General features: G+C 41.5%; 1 protein-coding gene across 3 annotated transcripts in view; it reads left to right on the forward strand.

The window, feature by feature from the left end:
* The window catches only part of LOC110948277 (ankyrin repeat domain-containing protein 50), a 41,544-nt gene extending 18,747 nt beyond the window's left edge, over positions 1-22,797 (forward strand). For all 3 annotated transcript variants that reach the window (XM_022189728.2, XM_051954344.1, XM_051954343.1), the window contains exons 3-5: positions 763-995; positions 17,177-20,721; positions 21,032-22,797. In XM_022189728.2, the coding sequence (XP_022045420.1) occupies positions 763-995; positions 17,177-20,718 (3,775 nt within the window). In that variant the 3' untranslated portion in view covers positions 20,719-20,721; positions 21,032-22,797. The remainder of the gene's footprint in view (positions 1-762; positions 996-17,176; positions 20,722-21,031) is intronic.
* Positions 22,798-26,005: the final 3,208 nt, after the last annotated feature.

Below are 26,005 nucleotides of genomic sequence, written 5' to 3' on the forward strand. Positions count from 1 at the left end.
TGTACAGTCATGCCACAGTAGTTGGGTTGCTGGATCAGCTCATTTGCCTAAATTGCTTTTCAATTTCAAATTATCCTCCTAGACCTTTCTAATCAGGGAAACTAGTTTGCTACTTTGCAATCGGTTATTGGCTAACCTGCTGATTTGTCTAAACAAAATGCAATTAAGCGCCAGAAATGTATTCAAAATTTTAATCATATATAAGAAGTAGTTTGGCTTAAATGATTTTCTGAAATCAAATTAGCCATGCTAGCATATTGCTGCTTCTTGGAATGTTTAGCTAATTAGCCGAACAGGCTAACTGGCAAGCTAGTAGCCAGTCTACTGATAAGTAGGGCTGCAACTAATGACGCGTCGACGAGTCGTCTGAGCGCGATACATCATCAAAAGCGGAAGAGAGCGCGCGATGCAACAGAAATCACGAAATGACGTATCGCGCTCAGACGATTGGTCGACGCGTCGTTAGTTGCAGCCCTACTGATAAAACAAGCAGTACTGAAAAAAATGCTAGTATGAAGTTGTTTTTTCAGTTTTCCAATTGTAAATTGAATATTTTGAAGGGTTTAGATTGTTAGTGCGACCAAACAGGCGATGTGAAGATGTCAGTGGGCTCTGTGACATTGTAATTTGCCTTTTCTTCTGTTTAAAAGCAGTGAGATCATGTTTTGTCAGTCTTGATCTTCTTAATCAGACGCAAAAAGCTGCAATCACGGTAACATGTTTCCCTCTTCTTCCTTCCTCGTCTCATCCTTCCTTCCTCAGATGCATCCTGTTGCCTCTTCAGGGTGTGAAGCCTCCTCAGCAGGCGCTCTTCCTGCTTGTGGACTCCATCGATGAGGGCTGTCAGCTGGGCGAGGGGGAGCAGAGGTCGTCCCCCGGCTCCCCCAGAACCATCGCTGAGCTTCTGGCCAGCCATCATGAGTTCCTGCCCCCCTGGCTGCTGCTCATCTGCTCTGCACGTCGACAGAACAAGGCCATCACCAAACTCTTCACAGGTAAATAGTCCGGCTGTGCCAGCGAAGGTCACCGCTTTCTAAGAGGCCGTTTTCAACCAGCTTTAAGGTCTTATATGTCTTATTTTTTATAATCAATACATCCTTGTAAGAATCTTTCATCACAACTAAATTGAGCTGAGACAGTTTGATGTATGAGTTTGTATTTGCACTTGTCAGTCCAGCTTCAAGCTTGTTCTTACTCAGTGGCAGCAGTTTTTCTGCCTCAATATGATGCATTTTAACCAGAAATGCAGTACAAACAAAGCCTGCATCACGGTTCCTTTTCGTTCACGGCTTTTAGAATTGTACAGATGTAAAAGGCTTTCGAACATCACGACATGCCTGAAGAGATTAGGGTCACTGCCGCAGACCTCTGTAAGAGTCGCAGCGCTTCCTTGTCCTGTGACACTGTACCAAACCGGCTGCTATTATCTCCTTGTCAGGCCGGCAGCCTACTCCGCGGTGATGAGCTGGCATAGCATTAATCAAGAACCTGACTGTGTGGGAGGATGTCTCCTCCGCAGCCTCTCACTGCTGTGTGTACCCCCTCTACCTTTTCACAACCATTGAATGTAGGAGCTTCTCGTGCCCTCGCATCACCTCTTTACTGTTACATAACATCCCAGCAGTCTCAGCAGTTTACACTATTTCCTGCTCTGGAGATGCATAATGTCAGGTTCAAAGCTCAACACTCTGCAAGTTTTTTAAAGAGAATCGATTTCAAATCAAAATCGCAAAATTGAAACAGTGCAATTGCAAATAGCATTGCTGTAATTGAGTTTTCCTTAATTTTAACAGATTGAAACATGGATTAATCAATGTATACTTCATGCTCCGGGCATGTCTCATTACTTATTAGCCGCCCCTCGTACATTTTACAGCATTTAACGCAGTCTTTTGAGCAGGTCTTGTCACATTCGTGCCATCCTGCTCATGTGACAGTCATACTTTTGATGGTGTCTCATGTGGTCATGCTTCATTACATGATTTAAACCCATTACACAGTTGATATTGAACTGCAGCTCGACTTCTACCAGTTTTTATCACAAATGAAATTGGAGTATCTATTAGAAAATCACAGTTCGATATTTTCCCCAGGTCGCTCAGCCCCAGTGCCCATATGTTGTGGTACAATCTCCCAAAATAATACCAGCATTACTATTAATCTTCATAGAATACTTACAACCGTAGTCTGTCATTCTCAGTGTTACAATGATTCATGTTTTGAATCAGATATCGTAAGAATTTATCATCGAGGCAGCAGGCAGTGTTTAGTTCTCAACCACCGGGGCCATGGGTCATTTAGTACCAGGCCACAAAGAATGAGAGAAAACTGTTTCATTTTGGTCCTGCGGAGTCTCCATGATGTTTTATTTTGAAAAATGTTTAGCTCATCTTCCTGCCACTTCCGTCTGTTCTTGTTTCCTGCATTTGACTCTGTCAATTGTCACACCCGGCCATTAAATGAAGCCGTCTGCCAAAATTAATAAAAAAATAAACGGCTCTGGAGAGCTCCTTTGAAAAGATGGCGAGCAGGCTGAGACAGAATTAAGTCAGAAGTTGCTGGTCTTTGCTTTCGTTATTCCCTGTGCTGTTTATCATCATGCGGAAATGAAGTGCTATAGGTATGATTGTGCTTTGATTTGCTTCTGTTAGGGAGTGTTTGTATCCAGAGAGGGGCAGATACAATTCACACAAATCAGGAGTACAAATAATATAATCTGGAGAAGTTAGTGGACCTGATTGTAGGCAGCTTTGATAGATTTGACCAGCATTTGGCTCTTAGTGGGTGTTTTATTCACATCCTGGCTCTTGTTCACAGGACTGCAGTTGTATTTTGCTGGTACGCTTAGAAGTCAAAAGGCAAGGTGTGTAGGCATGTGGCATTTTAATGGAAAACAATACAGATAATGCTCCTGTTCCTACTCATAATAGGTTCACGCTGAATGAGTTATTTCTGACATTTACAGTTAAAGTGTCTATCTGTGGGGCTCTGCTTATAGGTAAGAGCTGAAAGAATTAGTTGAATAATCAACAAATGGGCTGCCAGAAATTAAGCAGTCACTTTGCTTATAATTTAATCATATATCTGCACACGTGACGCACATGCAACAAAGAAAGAAAAACTACATTGGAGGTAATTTCACCGCTGTCAGAGCACCTGTCAGTTATTTGGAAGATTGTCATGCGTTTACACTTGAACTCTACAATATAATTTGGAAGGAGGTCGTAAATGACGGGGTTCGGCGTCGGGGGATTAAGTGAAATCTTAAGTGTGGGTGTCAGACTGGGGTAAGTGTGGCTTAGACGAGCATAGATCTGATCGGCGGTGACAGCGGCGGTGAGGGAGGGGAAGTTGGATCTGAGGACACCAGAAACTCACTTTGAGTCGAGTTGTGGGCGTCGAGCGTCTAATTCAACAAACCAACTGTGATGCAAGCTGCCCACTTCATAATCGCAAAGACATGCCCACCCACGCTTTCCTCTAACATCAAAGGTGCTACGTAGGTGCCCGTGGTAGATTAGATTCTGGATTGGTATCAGAGTGTAGTATGAAGCATCCTCACAGCATTTTCCCAAACTTTGATCCCGTAGACAACACAGATGGAAGAAGTTTTATATATTTGATTTCCTTTCAGCAGCAATTTGCATTAAATCGTATTTTCTGGTTCCTCCTGTTGGTGTACGTGTCTGTGTGTGTGTGTGTGTGTGTGTGTCTGCTGTGTCAAGGCCAAACCGTAGATTTGAGTCGTCACATTTTATTCGACTTGCACATAAAGTTGACAGTGGAGTCAGCAGGGGAATATATAAGCGTATGTGCTAGATATAAATGCTAATGGGAAATTTTTATCTGTAACTATCTCAGAGTATCGTAACAAGTTGTGTGACTGAATGTTTGCTTTTGCTTCTCTTCTGTTTGGAGCTGACGAGCTGTCTGTTCTTTTTGTTTTTGATAGGGTTTGAAGAGAATTTCATCTTGGAACAATCTGATAAATAGCAGTTATCTTCTTTCTTTTCTTTTCCTTTTATTTTTTGGACTGGCTCGTTCCCTTTTTAGTGCCTCTTTGATGATGGCCAAGCTTTTGTCAAGCTCTTATTTCAGTTGCCCAGCAATCGGTTGCAAAAAAAAAAAAAAAAAGAGTTTCTTTAGAAAAGACGAACAGAGCCACACTCACACATCAGATGTGATGCCCCTTTTTGAAAGGAGTGAAGAAGATATGTGATTTTTTTCCCTTTGCTTCTCTTTCAGACTTGTCTTGCTGCTGTTCTAGATGTGATGCATTCTTTGAGTTTGTGCACTCATATGCTCTCACTGAACTACAATAAGCCTTGACCTTTCCTTTTTACTGATGCTTTTAGCAGCATCTTTGTTTTGTCTGGGTCCAGTCTTCTGCTTTTAGTTTAACATTGAAAATTCTTCTTCAAGACTTGCTTTTTTTTCCCCCTCACACATAGACGGATGTAGACCTGCACAGAAACACACTCACCCACCATGTCTTCCACTGGCTTTTGTGCCTTATTATGAATATGACAGTGTGAATACTCCTTATTCTTGCAGCACTGAACCTAAAATAGACCAAAGGCCTTCAGAGTATCAAATTCAGGCCAAGTGTCCCCTAAAAATACCCTTCATATTGTTTACAAGTCAGAGATGGCAGTGACCTGCCAAAAGACTCCACTTTCATGCTCTGTGAAAAGCCAACTGCTATTTTATATGAGTGGCCTATTTCGTCTGGGGTGGAGGTTGTGTGGGTTTCCCAGTATACCCTGGTCTGTGGTGATGGGAACTTTGTGGTTCTGTGAATACAGTGTCGATAAAGTTTGAGGAATGACCTTTAACCACAAGGTCATTTTGGAGGAAAGTTGCTCGGGCAGAATTCTGGTCCAGTACTTTTAAGACATCTGAAAGAATTCAAGATGCTTTGAAGACAGAAGCTGAAGAGTTTCTGTTATCTTTGATTTGTGCTTAATTCACTCAGGTCTGACACACACTAACGGCATCGGCTGGAATGGTTTTTTTTTTCTCTTTAAAAGACGACTTTTTCCCCAGGAGCAAAACTCTGAATTCTTGGTCCCTTGCTCAACTGTTATTCCTTGTGTCTGTCTCAGAGTGGAATGTGCTTTGGGAAGTTTTCAACACCTCTGAGACCAAGCAGGAAGAAAGAGGCACACTGACTTCTGCTGCAGAATGCCTCACTCGCATCCGCTCGGCTAATGCCTCACAAACAAAGGCTGGTCTGTTTGTGAGGAGGACTACAAGAATTTTGCACAGTATCCCTTCAGCTGCCTCACGTGATATGATCACTCAGGTTCGATTAGGCTTCCTTTATTATTTTTACTAAAATTTTACAAGAAAGAAGCTGAAGCTGATCTGTAGCTCTTTTGTGTCCTATGTGACATTAAACCTATGGAGAAAATCTTGCTTTTCCTGCGCTTACCCCCTCTGTGAGCTGTGCTACTGTAAGGGCACGATATGGGTAGCAGAGTGGAAACACTTAGGCAGCGATTTTGGTTGGGAGCCGGCTAGAATCTGTGCCAATTTAACAAGGCCTCCGGCAGAAGGGAGAGCAAGAGAAAAGGGAAAGAGAGGGCGGGGTGAAGGTGGGATATGGGGGGTTGGGCGTTTAAATAGAAACAGCCTCTCAGACATGTATTTTTTCAACAGCTCATACCTCAATCTGTCATCGTTTTCTTATTTGTATAGATCTTCCTCCTGTGTCGTCTCAAATTCCAAATTAAGCAGATATTTCTTTTTTTTTTTTTTGAAGGTTGTATTGTTTTTTGCATCATTTAAAAAAAAAAAAATCTTTGCCTGTGGTCTCACTGAAATAATTACAGACTAATTTTAATCATAATCCCTGCAGAAGTGTTTGATCCAGCCTAGTGTGTGTTCTTTTTTATGGTCTGGAGGCATCACTGAACTGTAATGGCTACCATCTGCCTGATATTGTTTGTGATTCATGCTTGTCAAAGTCGCTATTTCTCAAGTAGTAAGTGCATGTGGGTACTCTCCTAGGGGTACGAGGGAGTACTGCACAGAGTATGTGAGAGTATTTGATCAGAACGTGTTAATAATTCTATTTTTATTAAGCGAGGGATGATGTAGACTGTTGGGCTGAAACACTTTGTCACAAATCAACTCTAATATTGTAATATATTGATATTTACTTTCAGCATAAGCATACCGTGTTTGCTTGTTTATACCTTCAACTTTCATCTTGATATTTTTGTCCTTTAAATGATACTTGTGACTAGCACGCTTTAAATTGATACAGGAGTAGAACTGACCTACTTTCCTAATTTGAAATTGTGGCATCCAGCCAGTAAGTCATGTCAGGTCACATCGGAGGCACCTGGACGGCGTTACTAACAGCAGCGATTCAAAAATCAAGGAATACAGACGGTGGTTCGGCTACTGATTGTGGTCTTTCTAGTACTGAATCTACTTATTAAATATAAATGTGCTATTTAGCAGGATTAATGGCTAATCCTGTTCTGGTGCTGCAGCGGAACAAAAAATGACGACAATAAAAGCGGATAATCAAATCGTCACTAAAATGATTCATTTTCTTTCAGTTGAGTGTTTAAATCAGGAGTGTCAAACATACGGTCCCCGGGCCAATACCGGCCCACCAGAATGTCAATCTGGCCAGCAGGATGACTTTGTAAAGTGTAAAAATTACAGAGAAGACATTAGCTGTAAATTTAAAATAATTTTTAGACCATGACAAGTTGTTTTGATCATAAAATAAAATACTAGATTGTTGAGTTCCCTGTGACTAAATGTTTTGTGTCTTTGTGACCTGTAAGTTATAATGTATACATGATAAACTGGGGTATAATATAGATGAAATTTCACTTGTTTTTCTTAAGAAACTTCAGGTTCTTCATAGTGTTTTGTGAAAAAAAAAATGTTGATTAAATGTAAAAATTTTCAGAATGTACTTTTTTTGCACTGAAACAAAGGAGAAAATTTGGAGTTGCGGTCATTTGTAGGTTATTGTTCTTTGAGTTAACTGGTCCGGCCCACTTGAGATCAGATTAGGGTGTATGTGGCCCCTAAACTAAAATAATGAGGCCGCTGTTAGTCAATGTCAAAGGTAGTTGCTAGAGGTACGGACCCGTACTTTCCATTTGCCAATCAGATACGTGAGATCTGGTCACGTGATTCCCGGTAGACGCTGGAGGTATGGACCCGTAGCATCGGTACTACAGGTACGGACCCTAAACCTGACCCTAACGCTAACCCTAACCTTAACCTTTGCTTACCTTTCAGCAGTTTGCAGTGGTTAGCAGCTTCTTGACTCGCGAGACTCGCGTACGGGTCCGTATCTGTCTGGCAAATGGAAAGTGCCGTATCCGTAGCCCACAGGCTACGGGTCTGTATCTGTAGACACTACCAATGTCAAAAGTTGTAGGTAATAGTTAAGAACTAATCCTCAAACTTAACTTTAACATTATATTCCGTGAATGCAAAAGGAAACTATTGATACTATTTTGCATCTTTTACCAACTTGAACTGTCTCCAAATACTACCAGCTCACATAAAGCAGCCCTACAGAGAGGTAAAAGCCACGACATCTGAGATAATCAGAGTGAGCACTACTGCTACTCATTCTCTCCTCCCGCGTGAAAGCATCTCATGACTAATCCTCGAATACAGAGGGAGGCAGATGACAATGATACAGCCCAGTTAAACGTGACACAAAACAAAACCTTGTGCAAGCTGTACTTAGGACTTTGTCAGAAAAGCCAACATGAGCAAAGGATGAGGAAGGACACAGAAGGTGTGAATTTGTCAACTGCAGTGCCAGTAGTTGTAATAATATAGAATCAGACTTCTACAGGAGCTGTGAAAGATAATAGCTCTGCTACCAACCGCATTCCTGTTCTTTAGTGTTACAGCAACTTCAATTACATTGATTTCCACTGTCAGAAAATACATCATTGTTTTAATACTTTCCCCAGTTTTACCGTTAGTTCCTCTAGTGGGTAACAGGTCCTGCTCGGCCGGGGTGAAGAAGGTCTATCAGCCAAAAACTTGAAAAATAGCCACACACAAAAGCCCCTCTTGGTTATGAATCACAGCTTTAATTAAGACTGTTATATCCTTGGCTCAGTCTGAAGAATGTTACAGGAGCGCGTGGCTGCTTTAAGAAGACACTCATCCTATGAGGCATTTAGATGGGAGGTTTACTCATTTCCTTTTTACTGCGACACATTTGCTCATGCTCTTGGGTTTTTTCTACCCAAAAGTTATCACTACTTCCTACCTAATGTTATATAGATAAGTCCTGACAAATTTCATAGCTGTTGTTTAATAAAAGCTACACTTTCAGGAAATTGTGTGCCTCTGGGGTGGGTCTGTGTTTTTGTTTCCTGTATTTGTGTCTCTTTGGGAGAGGGGAGCCCACCCGAGCAAAGACCTGAACCACATCTTCCACCTCCACTCTGCCCACCGTGAATGGAGCTTTCTTTACCCAGCCCGCCAAGAGACAGAGCTGATTTACCACCAGTGATCACAAATGAAAAGAGCAGCCCTGTTATAAAGTGTGCGGCCTCCTCCACCTCTCAGAGCAGCCCTTTGTCCAGAGGCCTGTGGGTGAATCTGACACAGGGTGAGGCGGTTCCTCTGAAAAAAAGGTCAACAAAACTCTTAACATCTCCCTGGATATGTTTTTTTTTTTTGGTAAACTTTCCTTTTGGTCAAATGTGAGACCTCTCTAGAGGGACCGCGAGATCTTCTGGCCAACTGACAACACAAACACAGTCGTAAAACAGCAAGGACGTTTATTTCTTCTGGGCTGTGGAATGCTCTCTGCAGATGGACAAAGATGGCTCTGCTGACTTGACTACCCAGTAAATGACATTTTGTGGCACAATTTGGACGTGGGATGCACATTTCTTAACCAGTAGTTGGCCACATTAACAATTAATAATAATTCAAAATTATAAAACCATTTTTTAACCAACAACACTTAATGTTCACCACATAATCAGCTTGGTTACCTCAGGAATTTGAAGAACAGATAAAGTAAATACCATGTTACTCAGATTGTGAATAAAATAGCAAAAACTAATGACTTCATCAAAAATTGCTGTTATACCAATGCCAAAGTACAAATCGCAGCAAATGAGTTGCACTCATCCACATTAAATTCGTTATTAATCTCTTCACGGTGGTTTGATATGGAAATAATCCTCATAGCTGAGCTACATGATAGAGTGACTTTTTACTTAGTCCAGCTGCTCGAAACAGCTGCTCAGCTGGAACAGATGTCAACAAATACTGTCGCAGAAACTTTATCAGTCCAGGAATTTTGTCAGTTTTTATTGCTGCCCCGAAAATGTACTCAGAGCAGAGAGTGACTGAGACACTTAATCACTTCAGTTTGAAAGGTTGTTGGAAAACATGTAATCAGAAGCCTTCTGTTCCTCAACGCTAGCAGCATTAGCAGCGCTAGCAGACGCTGAGCTCCTGGTCTGAGTTAGTGTTTTAACAGCCTAGTTTCGTTACACTAAAGTTCAAAAATCTAGGGTCTTCCAGACAATTTCATGTTTCCATGGAAACTCACACTTTTATTCATGTGCTAATATAATTACACAAGAGGTTTTTTTTAAATCATCAATGAGCCTTTAAACACCATTAGCTAACACAATGTAGCATCAGAATACAGGAGTGATGGTTGCTGGAAATGTTCCTTTGTACACCTATGGAGATATTCCATTAAAGATCAGTCGTTTCCAGCTAGAATGCTCATTTACCACATTACTAATGTCTAGACTGTATTTCTGACTAATTTAATGTTATCTTTACGGAAAAAATGCTTTTCTTTCAAACATAAGGACATGTCTAAGTGACCCCAAACTTTTGAACGGTAGTGTATTTAGTTTAGTATGAGCCCCAGGTGGCTACCTAAACCAGACAGCCTTCAGATAAATAGTTTTCCAAATTAATTCTGAAGAGTTTGGCAGCGCGACTGCCACAGTTAGCAGGCGGTCAGCAAACACATCTGTAACTCCATCTCATTGAAACACTCAGAAGCCCCATCTGGTGGTTTCAGCAGGTACTACAGCAAATCTACATAATATTCTCTGACATTTATGCCCCTCATTTCTGCCTGATTGGTTAATATATTATTAATCAAACCAATTATTCACTGCAATGGATTGATCAACAAATTAATCAATAGCATTCTTAATTTGGATAGTTGGATGAATTGTTGTGCAAATACAACAAATAAATATGAATTTTAACCAGCGAATTTAAAAACAATGTATTTAAAAGTGGAATCTGTAATTCTGGAGAAATACTGTTGATATTTAGATAGTTAACAATTCAATACCCAGATCATTCACAAATGCAAATGCTCAATATTGCTCGATGAATCAGTCAGACCCTTTTTATTTTTAAAAAGATCTGCTGTTTGTACACAGGCTGTGTACAAACCCCAGATTTTTCCCCCCAGCACTCACACAGTATGGGCAGCAAAGAGATATTTACTAAATTTGACGACTCTATTGGATAAGTACAGCTGGAGCTACCTTTATTAAAGCTAAACCAACTCCAGCACCTTTTGGCCATGCTGTGGTTTTACCAGACAGCACTAAATTGCACAGAAGTAAGCCTCAGACCACTATTTCACAAATACCCTCCTGCTACCAAAACACAGTAAAAGCCCCTTCTGTCTGTCCTCTCCTCTTCGTTTTCAGTATTGATTGTCTCTGTGCTGCGAATCCAGGGTAACAAGAGCAAGGATGACATATTTAATTAGCTTACCACCCCTTTTCTTGAAAGTGGCTTACACAGACAAGCTGATTTATGTCCGTATTCATGTATGACTTGTCGTCTGTGAGGCTGCATGTTGAGCTTCACTTTGGATGAGATGAAGACCATAATCCCCGCTGAATACTGTAATTTACCACCATGCAGTCTGACAGCCGGGCAAATTACAGGTCTACCATGTCTGTATCTGTAACACCTTGGGTGCTGCGCTGCAGTAACATGACTCTGAACCTGGCGAACAAACTGGCTGGCCTCTTCCCTCCTGTGATGCCCTTTGGTATGTGGCATGCCTCTGCCACATTATGATTTTCTTTTTCTTCTTCTTCAAGACTGCAGTGCAGAGCAAGACATGTCAGTTTTTGATATAATTGAAGGGTGTTTTAATTAAGTCTGAATTTGACTTTAGCTACAGCAGAATTCCTAAGACATTTTTTGACAGGTTTTGCTGCAGGCGGAAAGTGCTCTGAAGTAAAGGGAAAGTTTTTTTTTTTGTACCACACAGCCTCTTGACCTGCATGCCAAGGATGACTTTGCAACTACCTGATTCCACAGCAAGCTGTCACAGCTTTCCTCACACTGAATCTGTAATCTGGACATTTCTTGTGAAATGTTTCCAGACCTTCCTGGCACTGCATGTTGATAACAGATAATGGCTTGTTGGGCTTGATGGCTAAGAAAGCACGACTGACAAACCAGACTGAGTAGTTTCTAATGCAGGTGAATGGAAACATGTGGCGGCTGGGCTAAATGAGGTCACCACGAGGTCAGCCAGTGTAACGATGAACAAAAACACGGGCAGAAATTGAGGGAACTTGATCCTTTGTGGGGCTGGGAAGTCTCAGAACTACAACTGCCACTGTGAAGCTGGGAAACTTGTGTCTTCAGAAAGAATACGGCTACAGCATTTTCATTTATGGTTTGGAGTTTTATGATACTTTGAATTATGAAACCTTTTTAGCACATAAAAGTTGGCATAATGAATCAGATTGTTGCTGTATACATCTGATTTTTGTGTAACTACAGAAACTGGTAAATTCGTAGTTTGAAAGAAGGTCATATTTTATTTATGTGCTTTTGCTCCTGTTTGATGTGTCTCTCCCTGGCTTCACACTCTGTCCTCCACTGGAATTTCTTTTCACTTGGATGAAATTTCCAAGCATTTGTGCAGCTGCAAGAAGCTCTGAGATATTTTGTGACAACTCTCTTAGAGTAGATATTCATTATGGGATGCAGTGAGTGAAGGCATACATGTGTGACCAGGTGCACTACCTTTTCACTCAGTCTCTTGTCACCATCTTAATGAGCTTCTGCCATTCAAAATTAGGAATGAAGCTCTTTGGTGGTTAGAAAAGTACCTTTCATTTTGCACCGGGTTGTGCTTACACGGTTATGTGATTGATGTGTTGTTCTTTGCGCAGGTGGTTTGATAGTTTTATCAGAATGCAGCGTCACGACTGAGCCATGTTTTACGTGTGTTCAATGTGTTCCTGTTAAACCCCCACCCCATCCCCCCCACCAGCACATCAGCTCTGTTCAGTTGGCCTACAACAGGTTTAACTGGAAACCCTTTTACATCCCGTCTGAAACTCAGCAAGAGGCGTGTTTGGGCAGGAGTGTTTTCATGTGCCGCGCCTCAAGCTAGCATAAATTAATTGTTTAAGTGTAATCATTTCAGTGTCTCGCCTGGTGGTCGTTTAGCATGGCAGCAAATATAAAGGGCACATAAAATGTAGCTGCTTATCTGAAATGATTTTCCCCTGCCACAGTTATCTTTGCAGTTAAATTAGGTTCCAAATAGAGTCGAAGCTTCTCAGTTCTTGGCTGTACCTTTTTTCTCACTTGTGAATAAGCCACATTTGTACGAGATAAAGTAGAAAGTGTTGCCTGCATTTGACTGAAATTAGAGTGTATATATAATCAAACAAGGAACTCGACAGTATTTTTTCAGAGATTAAATGGCAGCACACTTTTGAAAGGACTGTTGTTTGCAGACAGTTGGAGCTGACTCTTATCCACATACTTGCGTTTAGGAGGTTGGCGCTCTGATGTTTTTTGGAGCTGGGAACGCTGCAGCTGTCGAACAGACGTTTGTTGAACGAGGGTTTACTGGACAGCCTGAGGAGAGGGCAACAAAGCTTAGGTTTCTGTTTTCTTTATGGATCCAATGACTTAAGATGGTGTCTCGCAAAAGAACGTGCCGAAGCCGAGAAGCTGCCATGCCGAAATCCCGGCTGATGAGCTTGGACGTCTAGTTTCTCGACGCACACACGCACACCGTCTCGTTTGTCATCTGAAAAATTAATCTAGAAAGCAAACAGTCCGTCTTTTGTACGCAAGGCTCTGTCTCTTGTGGCTGGTATCCAGTTCTGTAACGAGCAGCAGCTGGCTCAGAGGCCTGTACTCGGGAGCTGCATCCCTCACCCTGATGAATGTGTCATTTGTTGCTTGTTTAGCAGTCGCTTTTGTTCAGGGTCTGAGCCGTCCTATCGCACACACACGTAAATAACTTGAACACACACAATAGTCAGCGAGAGTTTGTGTAGCCTACTTATAATGGTGCAGAATCGGGGCCTTCATGAGGTTTTGGAAAGAAAGAAAATGCTTCTTGGAAAGCGCCTGAACATTTGTAGCCAATGAGAGTTCATGCATTCTTGTATAGCACTTAATAGTAGTTACTGTTACACCACAGTCATCATATGCAGGTTGGATGATTTTCCCCCTGTGGTTGCTTTTAGTGCTTTATCGGCAGGAGCTGGGCAATAATAATGCCATGACTTCACAGTTGACATCCAGTGAAGTGATGTCTGCTGATGATTTAAATGGAAATTGCAGGCCATCCTCCTAGTAACCGAGAGAAAAGTATTTTTAGTCTGTTTTAACTGAAGGCTCTTGCTTGGTCTGTACTTTTATTTTTCGCTTATAGAAATTGATTTTTAAAAAGCCTTTTTTTAAAATCTAGGCAAGTGCTTCATTTCATGGTGGCTGCAGTCAAATTTCTATCTCCTCCTCCCTCCTCCAGCTTTCCTATTCACTGTGTCTTCATAATTGGTGTGTCAGCGACCGTGGAATGTAGGAGAAACTGTTTATCATAAACTACAGCACTGAAGCATTTTTCTTCTGTTCCCCAGAGAAAATATTCATGATAGAGTAGCATCTCCAGAATTGGGCTGTAATGCATACGCAATGTTTTTCTTAGTCTCACTGTGAACAGAACAAATCAACATCTAGACATAATATTAGATGTCACACTTTGCTGAAGTCACTGGCTGGGTGGAAAAGAGTTTCTTTTGGTCCCCTGAACCCCTGAAGTCCTTTTTTAAAATTTTGTCCTCAGTTTTCCCTTTAATGGCCTCTTTCCCCCCCACCACCACCACCACCATCTCCGCTAGTGGGTTTCCTGTCCCAGCTGGAGCTAACCCAGAATATCCAAAGAAGGATTAGGTCCCAGAAGTAGGAGGACCAGTCATTGACGTCAGAGCATCAGAAAATCACACTCATAGACAGAGCAAGCATCAGATGTCTTAACTTTAAACATAAACTGTAAATGCAAGCTTGTTGTTATGTGTTTGTGTCAAATGAGGCACTTGTGATTGTACGCTGACCTGAAAAATCAGACATCCAGTAAAGGGGAAAGTAAGCATGCACACCAGATAGTTTAGCCTTCAAGCAAAACAAGAGAACATAAAGAAACTGGCATGAAACAAAAGGCTAGAGAAAACCAAGAGAGGCAGAGTGAGGAATCTTCTGATAGCAAGATGGGCTGAAATTTGATCCGTAATGTTTGAAGTGTGAACCATGAGTACACAGAGAGCAGGAATGCACATTAGGGCTGTGTGGTACCTTCAATCGTTGCTATGTCTTTTGATATAAACCTTAAGGTAACCCCAGAGTCATAATAACCCATTACAGCTCTCCCGGGGATGCTGTCAAAATCACTAATAAGTCAGGTTTTTGAAGCAAAGGTTTGAGACGCACACAAAAAAAAACTTTAATGCTTTTTAGTACTCACAGACAGAAGAACTTCAGTGCTTTTTACTTACTTCTGGCTACTTTGCATGCTTCCCATGGATCTGGCTCTTGTAATGTTGGGAGCACTGGAGTGGGAGCTGGTACAGGAGGTCAGGGAGCTGGAGAAAAGAGAGTAAAGGGAGTGTGAAAACTGCACACAGTTTGCCGAAAACAATGACAGACTGAAAGTAGGCTAGGGTCATCGAGTTGCTGTAATTATCAGGCCGTTATATGGTGTAATGCTTGAGAGCGATACTTTACAGCTTTATTAATTTAAAACCGCTTTGCACAGCTGTTCCTTTTGTCGTACATTAACTTACATCTGTAACCGAAATATTTATAACTGCAAGGTTATTGTTTTGACTTTTATCTCGGGTTATGGTCTAGTCCAAACTGTGGAACCAAGCTGGATATATACCAAGGACAAAGATACCATGTGGGAACTACAAGGCTGCTTGTGTTTTCTCCCACATGTTTCTGCTGCTAGTGGAATTTTTTGAATGTAGACAAAATTAGGAAAGTTAAAGGAATACTCTGAGCAGTCTCCTCCTTAAATAAATACATTTTAAAAATGAACAGATGTAAACAATGCTGCAGTGGGGAACATAAAGTACAATGCAAATTGATTTTATGTCAGTGGGTGAAATCTTGTGGAGGAACAGTTCATATTATCTCAATTAGAACCACCTCATTAATTCCAATAACTGCTCCCTACTTCACTGGGGTTAGAAACTCTCATATTATACAGTAAATAACTGGTGCCTATAACAAAGTCTAACCAAAGAATGTCAAGTATCAAAGGAGACAATTAAATATAATCATTATGTGAGAATGCTTGAATCTCCTCTGGGAACCAATTTCATCTATGCTATCGTAGTTTGATATGTAATGTATGCCTTAAGGACAAAGTAAAAGGCCATTATTGTGTGGTTCTCTTGGTGGGAGTGTGCTTATCTTAAACAAACTCAGAAGCAGGTGATAAAGAAGCACATTGCTCCTTCTGTTTACCAGGGTCTGTTGTCCAGACTGTCAGTATCTGCTTGGGAACTCTTGTTAAATTCATCAGGTATGTTATCTGGCTTCCAGGTGTGCGGTTACCAGTGGGTCTTTGAAGAATAAGATTTCACAACCTTTTCTACCCACACAGTGGTAGTCAGATGAGCAGAGCACTGCCTCAGGTTTGGTGACAGGGTCTGATTCATATTATGCACAGGGGAAAGTTTGTTGCATAATAAAAGCAATCACATTTTAAAAGTTCTGGTGCTGAATTGTGGAGATTTCTTTTCAACAATATCTTCCTTTTACTTGCATAACATGCCCAGTCAATAATGAGAAGCCCTAAAACTAAAACTTTAATATCCTAATATAAATATTGCTTCCTAGCATTTAAATGCACCCTGTTAAAGAGAAGAATGCAAATGCTTTTCCCCTAGTACGGAACTTGCTCGGAGGTGGAAAAAAATCAGTATGTCAACAACTTTAAAAGGGCCTCCGGTGACATTTCTTTCCTGTCCCAGTAACCCTGAGAACCATGGGAACTGTAAATAAAAGTATGCAGAAATGCTCTCCGTGCCCTCGGCCTGCAGGCTACAGAGACCACGCACAGATTGTTGTAACATGGAGGAAAGTTCACTTGATGCCCATTAGCTGAGGCCATTATGGAGCCATTTTTTCCACGTCTCGGACAGGGATTCCCATTAAACATCATCAATGGAGACCAACTGTGATAATTGATTTTTTTTTCTGTAGGATTTCTGGAGGTCTGTGTGGATAGCTTGTCGCACAATAAGCGAGGCGTTAGACAAATGTTTTACAGGCCATCGATGTGTTACACACATTGCTCTCTCTCATTTTGATTCTTCAGTGCCTATTGCAGATTTGCTGTAGCTGATTATTAGCCTCTACAGTCAGGCAGTGCACAGAATGATCAATTGAGCAGGCTTCAGTGTCTAAATAAACAAGATTTTCTCCCAGGGTATCAGATTTTTGAGACATAGTCAGACATATCTATATGTAGATGCTATTTCATGAAGGCTTTCTGCCTTGTTTGTCATATTTATTCTGAAGTTGTAGGGTTTTTTGTAACAGTGTTGAATTCACTTTGATGTCAAGCACTGTATAGTACACTAATTGTGGTGGTTTTGTTTTGTTTGTTTTTACAGCATGGCTTTCCTGTTAATCATATGTTAGAAAATGTAACTATCCAAATGTACTTGAGTGAATAAATAGTAGACATGATTTCAAGGTCTAACATTTGGCAAAATAATACTTATTATTGATGATTTCTTCAACCATTTTTTTTGCATCTTTCAGATATTGACCAAGTTATCTCTCTATGTGTTATTCATTTGTCAGACTCATCTAATGTCCTTTCTTTTGATTTCAGGATTCCGCAAAATCAGCCTTGATGATCTGCGCAAGGCCTATATCGTCAAAGATGTGCAACAATACATCCTTCACCGGCTGGATCAAGAGGAGGCTCTGAGGCAGCACCTGACCAAGGAGACGGCTGAGATGCTCAACCAACTCCACATTAAAAGCAGTGGTTGTTTCCTGTACCTGGAGCGTGTGCTGGATGGTGTGGTGGAGAACTTCATCATGCTTCGCGAGATCCGTGACATCCCCGGCACTCTCAATGGCCTCTACCTGTGGCTCTGCCAGAGACTATTTGTCAGGAAACAATTTGCCAAAGTCCAACCAATTCTTAACGTAATCCTGGCAACTTGCAGGCCACTCACGGTCAAGGAACTGTACCATGCAGTCTGGACCAAAAACATGACACTGACTATGGAAGAGTTTCAGAAAAAGATGGACATTCTCTCCAAGTTGTTGGTTGATGGCCTTGGGAGTACTAAAATCCTTTTTCACTACAGTTTTGCAGAGTGGCTACTGGATGTTAAGCACTGCACCCAGAAATACTTGTGTAATGCAGCAGAAGGACATCGAATGTTGGCGATGAGTTACACATGCCGGGCAAAGCAGCTCAAACCACTCGAAGTGCAGGAATTTGCACTGCACCTTGTCAATTCCAATCTTCAGATTGAGCCATTTAATCTGGCTCTTTGGATGGTTTGGAATGGAACCCCTGCTAAAGACTCCCTGAGCACCTCCATACCAAGAGAACAGGAGGTTCTGCAGCTTCTAGTCAAAGCAGGGGCTCATGTTAACAACGAGGATGATCATGCTTCATGTATTGTACAACAGGCCCTTGAAAGAGAGGACTCAATACGGACATTACTGGACAATGGAGCATCTGTGAACCAGTGTGACTCCAGCGGAAGAACTCTGTTGGGCAATGCTGCATACAGTGGAAACCTTGATGTAGTTAACCTGCTCATATCAAGAGGGGCAAACATGGAGCTAGAAGACAACCATGGACAAACGGCACTTACTCTTGCTGCGAGGCAGGGCCATACCAAAGTGGTCAACTGCCTAATTGGCTGTGAGGCCAACATAAACCACACAGATCATGATGGATGGACTGCCCTGCGCTCAGCAGCTTGGGGCGGACATTCAGAAGTTGTGTCTGCTCTGCTTTATGCTGGTGCCAAAGTGGACTGTGCTGATGCTGATGGTAGAACTGCTTTGAGAGCTGCTGCTTGGGGAGGCCATGAAGACATTGTGTTGAACCTTCTTCAGCATGGGGCTGAGGTCAACAAAGCAGACAATGAAGGAAGAACCGCTCTCATTGCTGCAGCATACATGGGACACAGAGAGATTGTTGAGCACCTACTGGACCATGGAGCTGAAGTCAATCATGAAGATGTTGATGGGAGGACTGCCCTCTCAGTCGCTGCTCTCTGTGTCCCCGCTAGTAAGGGCCATGCATCAGTTGTGAGTCTGTTGATCGACAGGGGAGCAGAGGTTGACCACTGTGACAAAGACTGCATGACTCCTCTTCTGGTGGCTGGCTATGAAGGACATGTAGATGTTGTTGATCTACTTTTGGAAGGTGGAGCCGATGTGGATCACACTGACAACAATGGTCGCACCCCTCTCCTGGCTGCTGCATCAATGGGCCATGCATCTGTTGTCAACACATTACTTTTCTGGGGAGCAGCTGTTGATAGCATTGACAGCGAGGGAAGGACTGTGCTGAGCATTGCATCTGCTCAGGGTAATGTGGAGGTGGTCAGAACTCTGCTGGACAGAGGTCTGGATGAGAATCACAGAGATGATGCAGGCTGGACCCCGCTACACATGGCTTCATTTGAGGGCCACCGCCAAGTGTGCGATGCTCTTATTGAACAGGGTGCTCGCTGCACAGAGGTAGACAATGATGGTAGAATACCGCTGATATTAGCTGCACAAGAGGGACACTATGACTGTGTGCAAATTCTTCTGGAAAACAAGTCTTGTATTGATCAGAGGGGATATGATGGAAGGAATGCTCTCAGGGTAGCTGCACTAGAAGGTCACAGGGACATTGTTGAACTGCTGCTGAGCCACGGTGCTGATATAGACTACAAAGATGCAGATGGACGCCCAACCCTCTATATATTGGCACTTGAAAATCAGCTGGCCATGACAGAGTATTTCCTTGAAAACGGTGCAAATGTGGAAGCTTGTGACACTGAGGGCAGAACAGCCCTTCATGTATCCTGCTGGCAAGGGCATGTTGAAATGGTCAGGCTGCTTATTAACTATCATGCTGATGTGAACGCCTGTGACAATGAGAAGCGATCTGCCCTCCAGTCTGCTGCGTGGCAAGGCCATACAAAAGTTGTGCAGTTTTTGATAGAGAATGGCACACATGTGGATCATACATGCAACCAGGGAGCAACAGCACTAGGCATCGCTGCCCAGGAGGGTCACATTGATGTTGTGCAAATACTTCTTGAAAATGGCGCTGACCCCAACCACGCTGATCAGTTTGGACGAACGGCAATGAGAGTGGCAGCAAAAGGCGGTCATTCAATGATCATAAAACTTCTGGAAAAATACGGAGCCACAACTCTAAATGGCTGCAACCCCTCCCCAGTACATACCATGGAGGAAAAAACACCGTTGGCAGTGACAGGAAAAATGCAGTCCCTCACCATCAAATCGAGTAGTTCTGGCAGCACTGGGGCAGGAGATATGCAGTCGTCTGGACGTGGTCTACCCAATGGGCCTGTCCATGCTTTCAGTTCACCATCGGAGTCTCCTGATTCCACTGTAGATCGACAGAAATCCTCCTTGTCAAATAATTCTCTCAAAAGTTCAAAGAATTCCTCCTTGAGGACCACATCCTCCACAGCCACTGCGCAAACTGTGCCAATTGACAGTTTTCATGGACTGACATTTACAGAGCAGATTCAGCAGCACTCACTGCCTCGCAGTCGGAGCAGACAGTCAATTGTGTCCCCTTCTTCTACAACAAAGTCCATTGGTCAGCAGCCATCATCTCCATCCAATGACTTTGACTGGTCTCAGTTAAAACCTAGTCTGAAGTCAACAAAGGGAACCAAGACCGGAAATGGGACCTCAAACAGCAAAGGGGCACTGGGAGACAAAAAGAAAACCAAGAACAGTGGATCGACCCAAGGTCAGGTTCTGGAGTATGAAATGACCCAGTTTGACAAGAGAATCGCCCTCAACAAATCAGTCGCTAACATTGCGGTAAAGGATCCCCATTGTAAAATCATGATTGGTGGTTCAATTCAGCAGGAAAGAGGGCAATGCCAAGATCAGTTCTATATCCAGCAGCAGGGCTGCTCTGAGAAGAAGAGGAATGGAATCATGACCAATCCCAACTATCATCTACAGGGTAATCAGGTTTTCTTGAGTAGGGTATCAGTTCCTCGGACTGTGCAGAACAGGGGCCACCAGGATGTTCTAGAGAACTATCCCATTGGGGAAACAGAGCTAAGCCTTAAACAAGCCCTAAAACTGCAGATTGAAGGATCGGACCCTGGGTTTAACTACAAAAAGGAGACTCCATTATAGCTGGTAAGAGATGCCTCTCACAATAAACCTCCAGTATGTGCTCTTGTTGAAATACATCAAGCATATGTCTAGAAGTTGAAATCATGGCCAGGGTGACAGCAAATCATACACATGCCTTTGACCTGTGTGTTCATTTACAGTGACTACATGATACAGACTAGTAACTGACACTTAGCTGATGCTGGATTGCACTCAACAGAACCATCATTAGTTGGATTTTATCAGACCTGCATGAAGAATGCCTCAGTCTGGATAAGCAGACATTTTTCTCCCAAACAAAAGAATAACCCAAATCATTCCTATGCTGTTTCAGATGTCTTGAATGCCATTCGTCATGCAGACGTTGGAGGGATTGTGCCAAAGCAACTGTTTTCATCTACATAAAAAGTGATTTTCTTTTTCATCAGTGGGAGACCTCAAAACAATACCTAGGGAAGATTGTTGATTGCTGCCTGAGGCTTTTGTGAACTGATACTTCGATGTGCCTACATCTGTTACAGCCTTCTTCATGTACTCATGCAAACTATCATTTTTAATTTAATGTAATGCTATTTAATAAACAGTGTATGCACTTTTAAAAGAGTAAAATGACAGACATGCATTTGTTCTATTCACTTTGTGTCCCATCCATGTTTTATCAGAGTAAGTGTTTGAGAGAAACATACCAATGCTTTTTTTAATTATTTTATATTATGTTTGTTCTGTTTACTTTTTCACACTGACAGCGATGTACCGCTGGGTACATTGTCACAAACCAGAGGACATAACAGTAACGGATGCCATGGTATGAATTCAAGCGCATTGATAGTCTGCCTTTCTAGAGACCCCAAATAATCTGTGTTAACTTTGATCAATGTGCTAAACCTATGTTGTGTGTAATATGTTAATAGCTATGGCAATTTACTTCACAAGTATATACAAGCGTATTTATTTTTGGAAAAAAGCCACTTTCGTTGCATTTTGTGTTACATTACCATGGTGCTGTGTTCAGAAGTTGCCTGCAGTTATTTTGGACTCCCAGTTTTGTTGGCTTCGTGCGTTTGTGTATTACTATGGATATGTAAGAACGAGGGAGGATCATTGAAAATGTAAAAAAAAAAAAAAAAAACAAGTCCATTTTGTCCCTATGGGATTTTTCAGTTCTTGTGTTGTGTGTTATGTTTTTGTGTGTGCATAAAGAATATTTAAATAACCCATTGTGTACCGTCAGCAAAGGTTTGGTGCTAAACGCAGCGATTTCAAGTGAAAGCAGTGATTTAAAAATTAATGCATTTGTCCGCAGAGTTACGTGTATAACCTACTGCAGTGCAAGAAACTAAATCAAGCTTTTGTTTTCTTATCGTCATGTGGTTAATTTTCAGTAATTCCTGCTGGATTTTTCAGGGGCATGACACAAGAAGGCTCAAAAAGGGTTCAGCCATTAAGAGAACTCCTAGCTGTTGGCTAGCTGATATTGCAGAGCTGTAAATCCAAAGTTGCAACAACACACTCTGTCCCGCCTCCTCCCTGTGAGAAGCTGAGTCTCAGTTCAGCGGGACTTAACCCTGAGGGAGATGGAGGGGAAGGAGGTGCTCAGCTGTGACACTGAGGGAACTGAAACATCTGTTTCTCATGAACTGCGCAGAGCTGCGTTAGCGTTTACAGGCTGTGTTCATATTTTTGCAGGCTTTTCATAATGTTAACAGTGAGCTATTTTTCGCCAAGAACTGGGATTGGGGGGAGTAGAAGCCTATCGCATGCACAAACACTTATAAGCCCTAGTGAAAGCTCTCAGCTCTAAAGTACTACAGTAGCTCAAATGTATGCCATGAAGGGTCAACAGAAGGATTCAAGGCAGGATCGGGTCTAGAAACAGTGTTGGAAAACATACTGTATAGTCTTACTAAGCAGTTATCTTGTTTGTCTTGACTGTGTTTTGTCTGTCATCTTTGATTTGACTGTCAGTGATTGGTTTGTAAATAGCTTCCCATGTACATTCAACTTTCATTTAAAAAGAATTCCTGTATTATATGAAGTGGAATTTTCTGATGTATATTAAAGTGCTTAATAAACATATTTGCTTTACTGCTGAAAAGGAAATTGTTTGCGAATTTCTTCACTCATACATGGAGCTCCATTCATAAACAGAGCAGAAGAATGCAATGCAATGCCTTCTCATTATGAATGTTTTGTGAGTTAAATTAATGCCTGGTGTCTGAAGATAAACCGAAGGTGAGTTTTTCACCAGATATTTTAAATTCAAGGCTGACAAACTGACATATTTGCAACAGAAAAAACTGTTTTGGTGCTAATGCTCCAGAAGAGTCGAAATCTGCACTGACTAATGATTTATTTCCATTTTTATCGCAGTTTCCTCTTGTTTTCTTTAAATTCAGAATCCTCAAGTGTCTTGTTTTCCTTTCTATTGTATCGGGGCTGCGAAACCAGAGCGTGTGCTTTTAGTGCTTACTTCACTGTTTGGTCATTTGATGTGGAGGGCCAAACCAGGACATTGCAGGCATCACAACACATGAAGCGTGCCAAGTGCTGTTGCTGCCCCCCTTCCACGAGTTCACTCAGTTCATCTCAGTTGAAAGCGAGCTGCAGGGAGAGATCAAACAGAGATAGTTTAATGGATTTTTTTAGCTCTAATTCCCTTCTTTTTTGTTTTTACCAAATCTTACAGAATTACACACATTAAAAATGAGCTACTTTCACTGGCTTTCTCCATCATCACAATAAATGATTCACATTTACATTAAGAATAGACACATAGCATTTAAGTAACAAAAGCATTTAACTCAAGGAGCAGTGTTCTAATTTTTGGAATTTGGCTTTATGGCCAGCATTACATGAAGTATCGCACCGCAGAGCAGTTAAAGTGGCATTCAGACTTGTATGCCTTCTGCAGATCCTTTTTCTGTGTGTTTTGGGAGGGTGGGTGTTAATGAGTTAACCATCTGCTACTGATGTCATGTAGTCTGCACTGTCCAAGCTTGGAGGATCTCCTCATGAACCATCTGCCAATTGCCACATCTGGTCCGTCTCCACCCATGCCCTTGTTTTGGATACAGTGTTAACAGGCTCCATTGCAATACACACAACAGGGCGACAGTTGTGGCCAGCTTGTTCCAGGAGCATTTTTAAACCCAATGGCTTTCCTTTGTGTGTCTTCGAGAGCCACATGCATTCTGGGTTTTATTCCAGATAGAGGCTTGAGCATAAGATTTCTCTGATTAGCACTTTAGCTAGCAGAAACTACTGTGTGAGATCAGCTGATTCGATGTTTTGTGGTAGTGAAAACCTGCATATAATTTGGCTCTGAGCTGGCTCAAGGCAATCACCAAGTCAAAAAACAAACCAAAAAAATGTTGTTGATTCTCGTGTCCTTGAGTGGAACATTTTCTCCCAGATCATCTTCACAAGAATGCAAACACCGAAAACATTCCTTTGCAGTCTGGCAGGTTTGTGTGACTCTCATCTCAACTTCAACTTGTTCTGTGATCACATATATTGTGCTTTAGCTTATCATAGAATAGATTTTAACCCAAGACAGTGATACATTTCTTTTTTTTTTGACAAGTTAGTGTGCACTACAATTTCACTGAGTTACCTGGAATGTCAACTTTGAAGAGTTTTCTTCAAATAAAATCTTTTGGTGGTGGAAAATACCAGCTTAGTGGAAAAAAAACCCACCCAAAAAAGGATTTTCAAAAATGTCCTCTATCATAGCCCACAATATCTACTCAATAAATCTTGTTTCTGTGAGTACATGAATGATTTCATGCCTAATTTCACATTGTGAATTTTTAATTATCTTCTGAATTGAAGAGTGGAAATACCACCACACTCCATTTAATGCCATAAATACTAATCAATTAACTTAGATAAGCAGTTTTGTTTGACAGATTCTATAAGTTTGAACCTACATCAGAGCCCAGTTCAAACTGGTCTACTCTCCAGCTCTCTCAGTCCAACTCATCAAGTGAAGCAGTGAGACTGTTTGAGAGTACATCTTGTCAGACCGTTTTTACTCTGCAAATGTTAATTGCTGTTCTGGGAAACTGGCATCTGTACAAGCATAAACAGTCAACTTGTGGGGATCGGTGCCAGCACTGATTTGGTGAGGAGGCAGCCAAGTGGCAGACTCATGGAGAAATTTTACAAAGGGGTATTTAAATCTGTCCATCCATTTTTATAATGACACAAGTGCGGCCATGCAGAGCCCTTCATCATACTGGGTTTCAAATTAGATTGACTGGAGCTGCAAGTCTATGAACGTTGTTCAAACTGTGAACTGAAAGGTGGATTTTTCTAAACTCACTGTAATTACATGACAATCCACAAGAGGAAACAGCTGCAATTTAAGCATGTTGAATGGAAATTGATGTTGTAGTTGGAGAGTGACTTAAAATAGACTCACTGCAACGTTTACTGGGTGTTATGTTGTTCTTACATGATTTAGAAGTTATGGTGAGGATGCTATTTCTAACATTAATTCATCTTCTAAAGACTTCTGTGGGTCGCATATGATCTGCAAAGCCTGGCTTCAAATTCAGAGTGGTATAAATCTTAGTTTTAGCTCCTATTTGACTCAAGAATCTCCCCTTGAAGTGACACTACATAACATGTGACTCATTTACCAATGAAGAGTTGAACTCTATTTGCACTGCTGTTACACTACATTTGAGCATTTATAGTCATCCACTTGGACAATAGCTGCTATTTAGTTACATTTAGTGTTTTTTAGCACAGCTAAATCACCAGTGTATAGTGAGACCCCCTTTCAGATTTTCTATGTCAATACAAATCATCCACTCCAATGTTATTAATTTATTACGTTGACAAAGGACCAACAACCTCAGCAGTCATTTGACAAGTGTTGCACTTCTGCAACAGTTGGCTGGCTGATAATTAAGAATAGCAACTTAAATATTAACAAGCATAGAACTGGAAAATATTGCTGTTTTTCTTTCATTTTGAGCCTCTATAGCTGAAGTGAAATGAGTAAGAGTGAATGAACATGAGTTAGCCACATCATATATGCAACACTATATCACTGGTATATATACAACAAACGTAAATGTAACTACCATGAGTGGCTCACCAAGAAAACACGATCCTCTGTCTATTAAGTAGACCATAACTTTGAAAAACACCTTCTTGATTTAGATAAACTGGCCTGAATCTTTCATTAAAGATCCCATTACATATCCATATTATGCACATTCACAGGTATATACACACGTGGACAAAATTGTTGGTACCCCTCAGTTAAAGAAGGAAAAACCCACAATTCTCACTGAAA

This window comes from Acanthochromis polyacanthus, chromosome 10 (assembly GCF_021347895.1).
Source record: "Acanthochromis polyacanthus isolate Apoly-LR-REF ecotype Palm Island chromosome 10, KAUST_Apoly_ChrSc, whole genome shotgun sequence".
NCBI lineage: Eukaryota > Metazoa > Chordata > Actinopteri > Pomacentridae > Acanthochromis > Acanthochromis polyacanthus.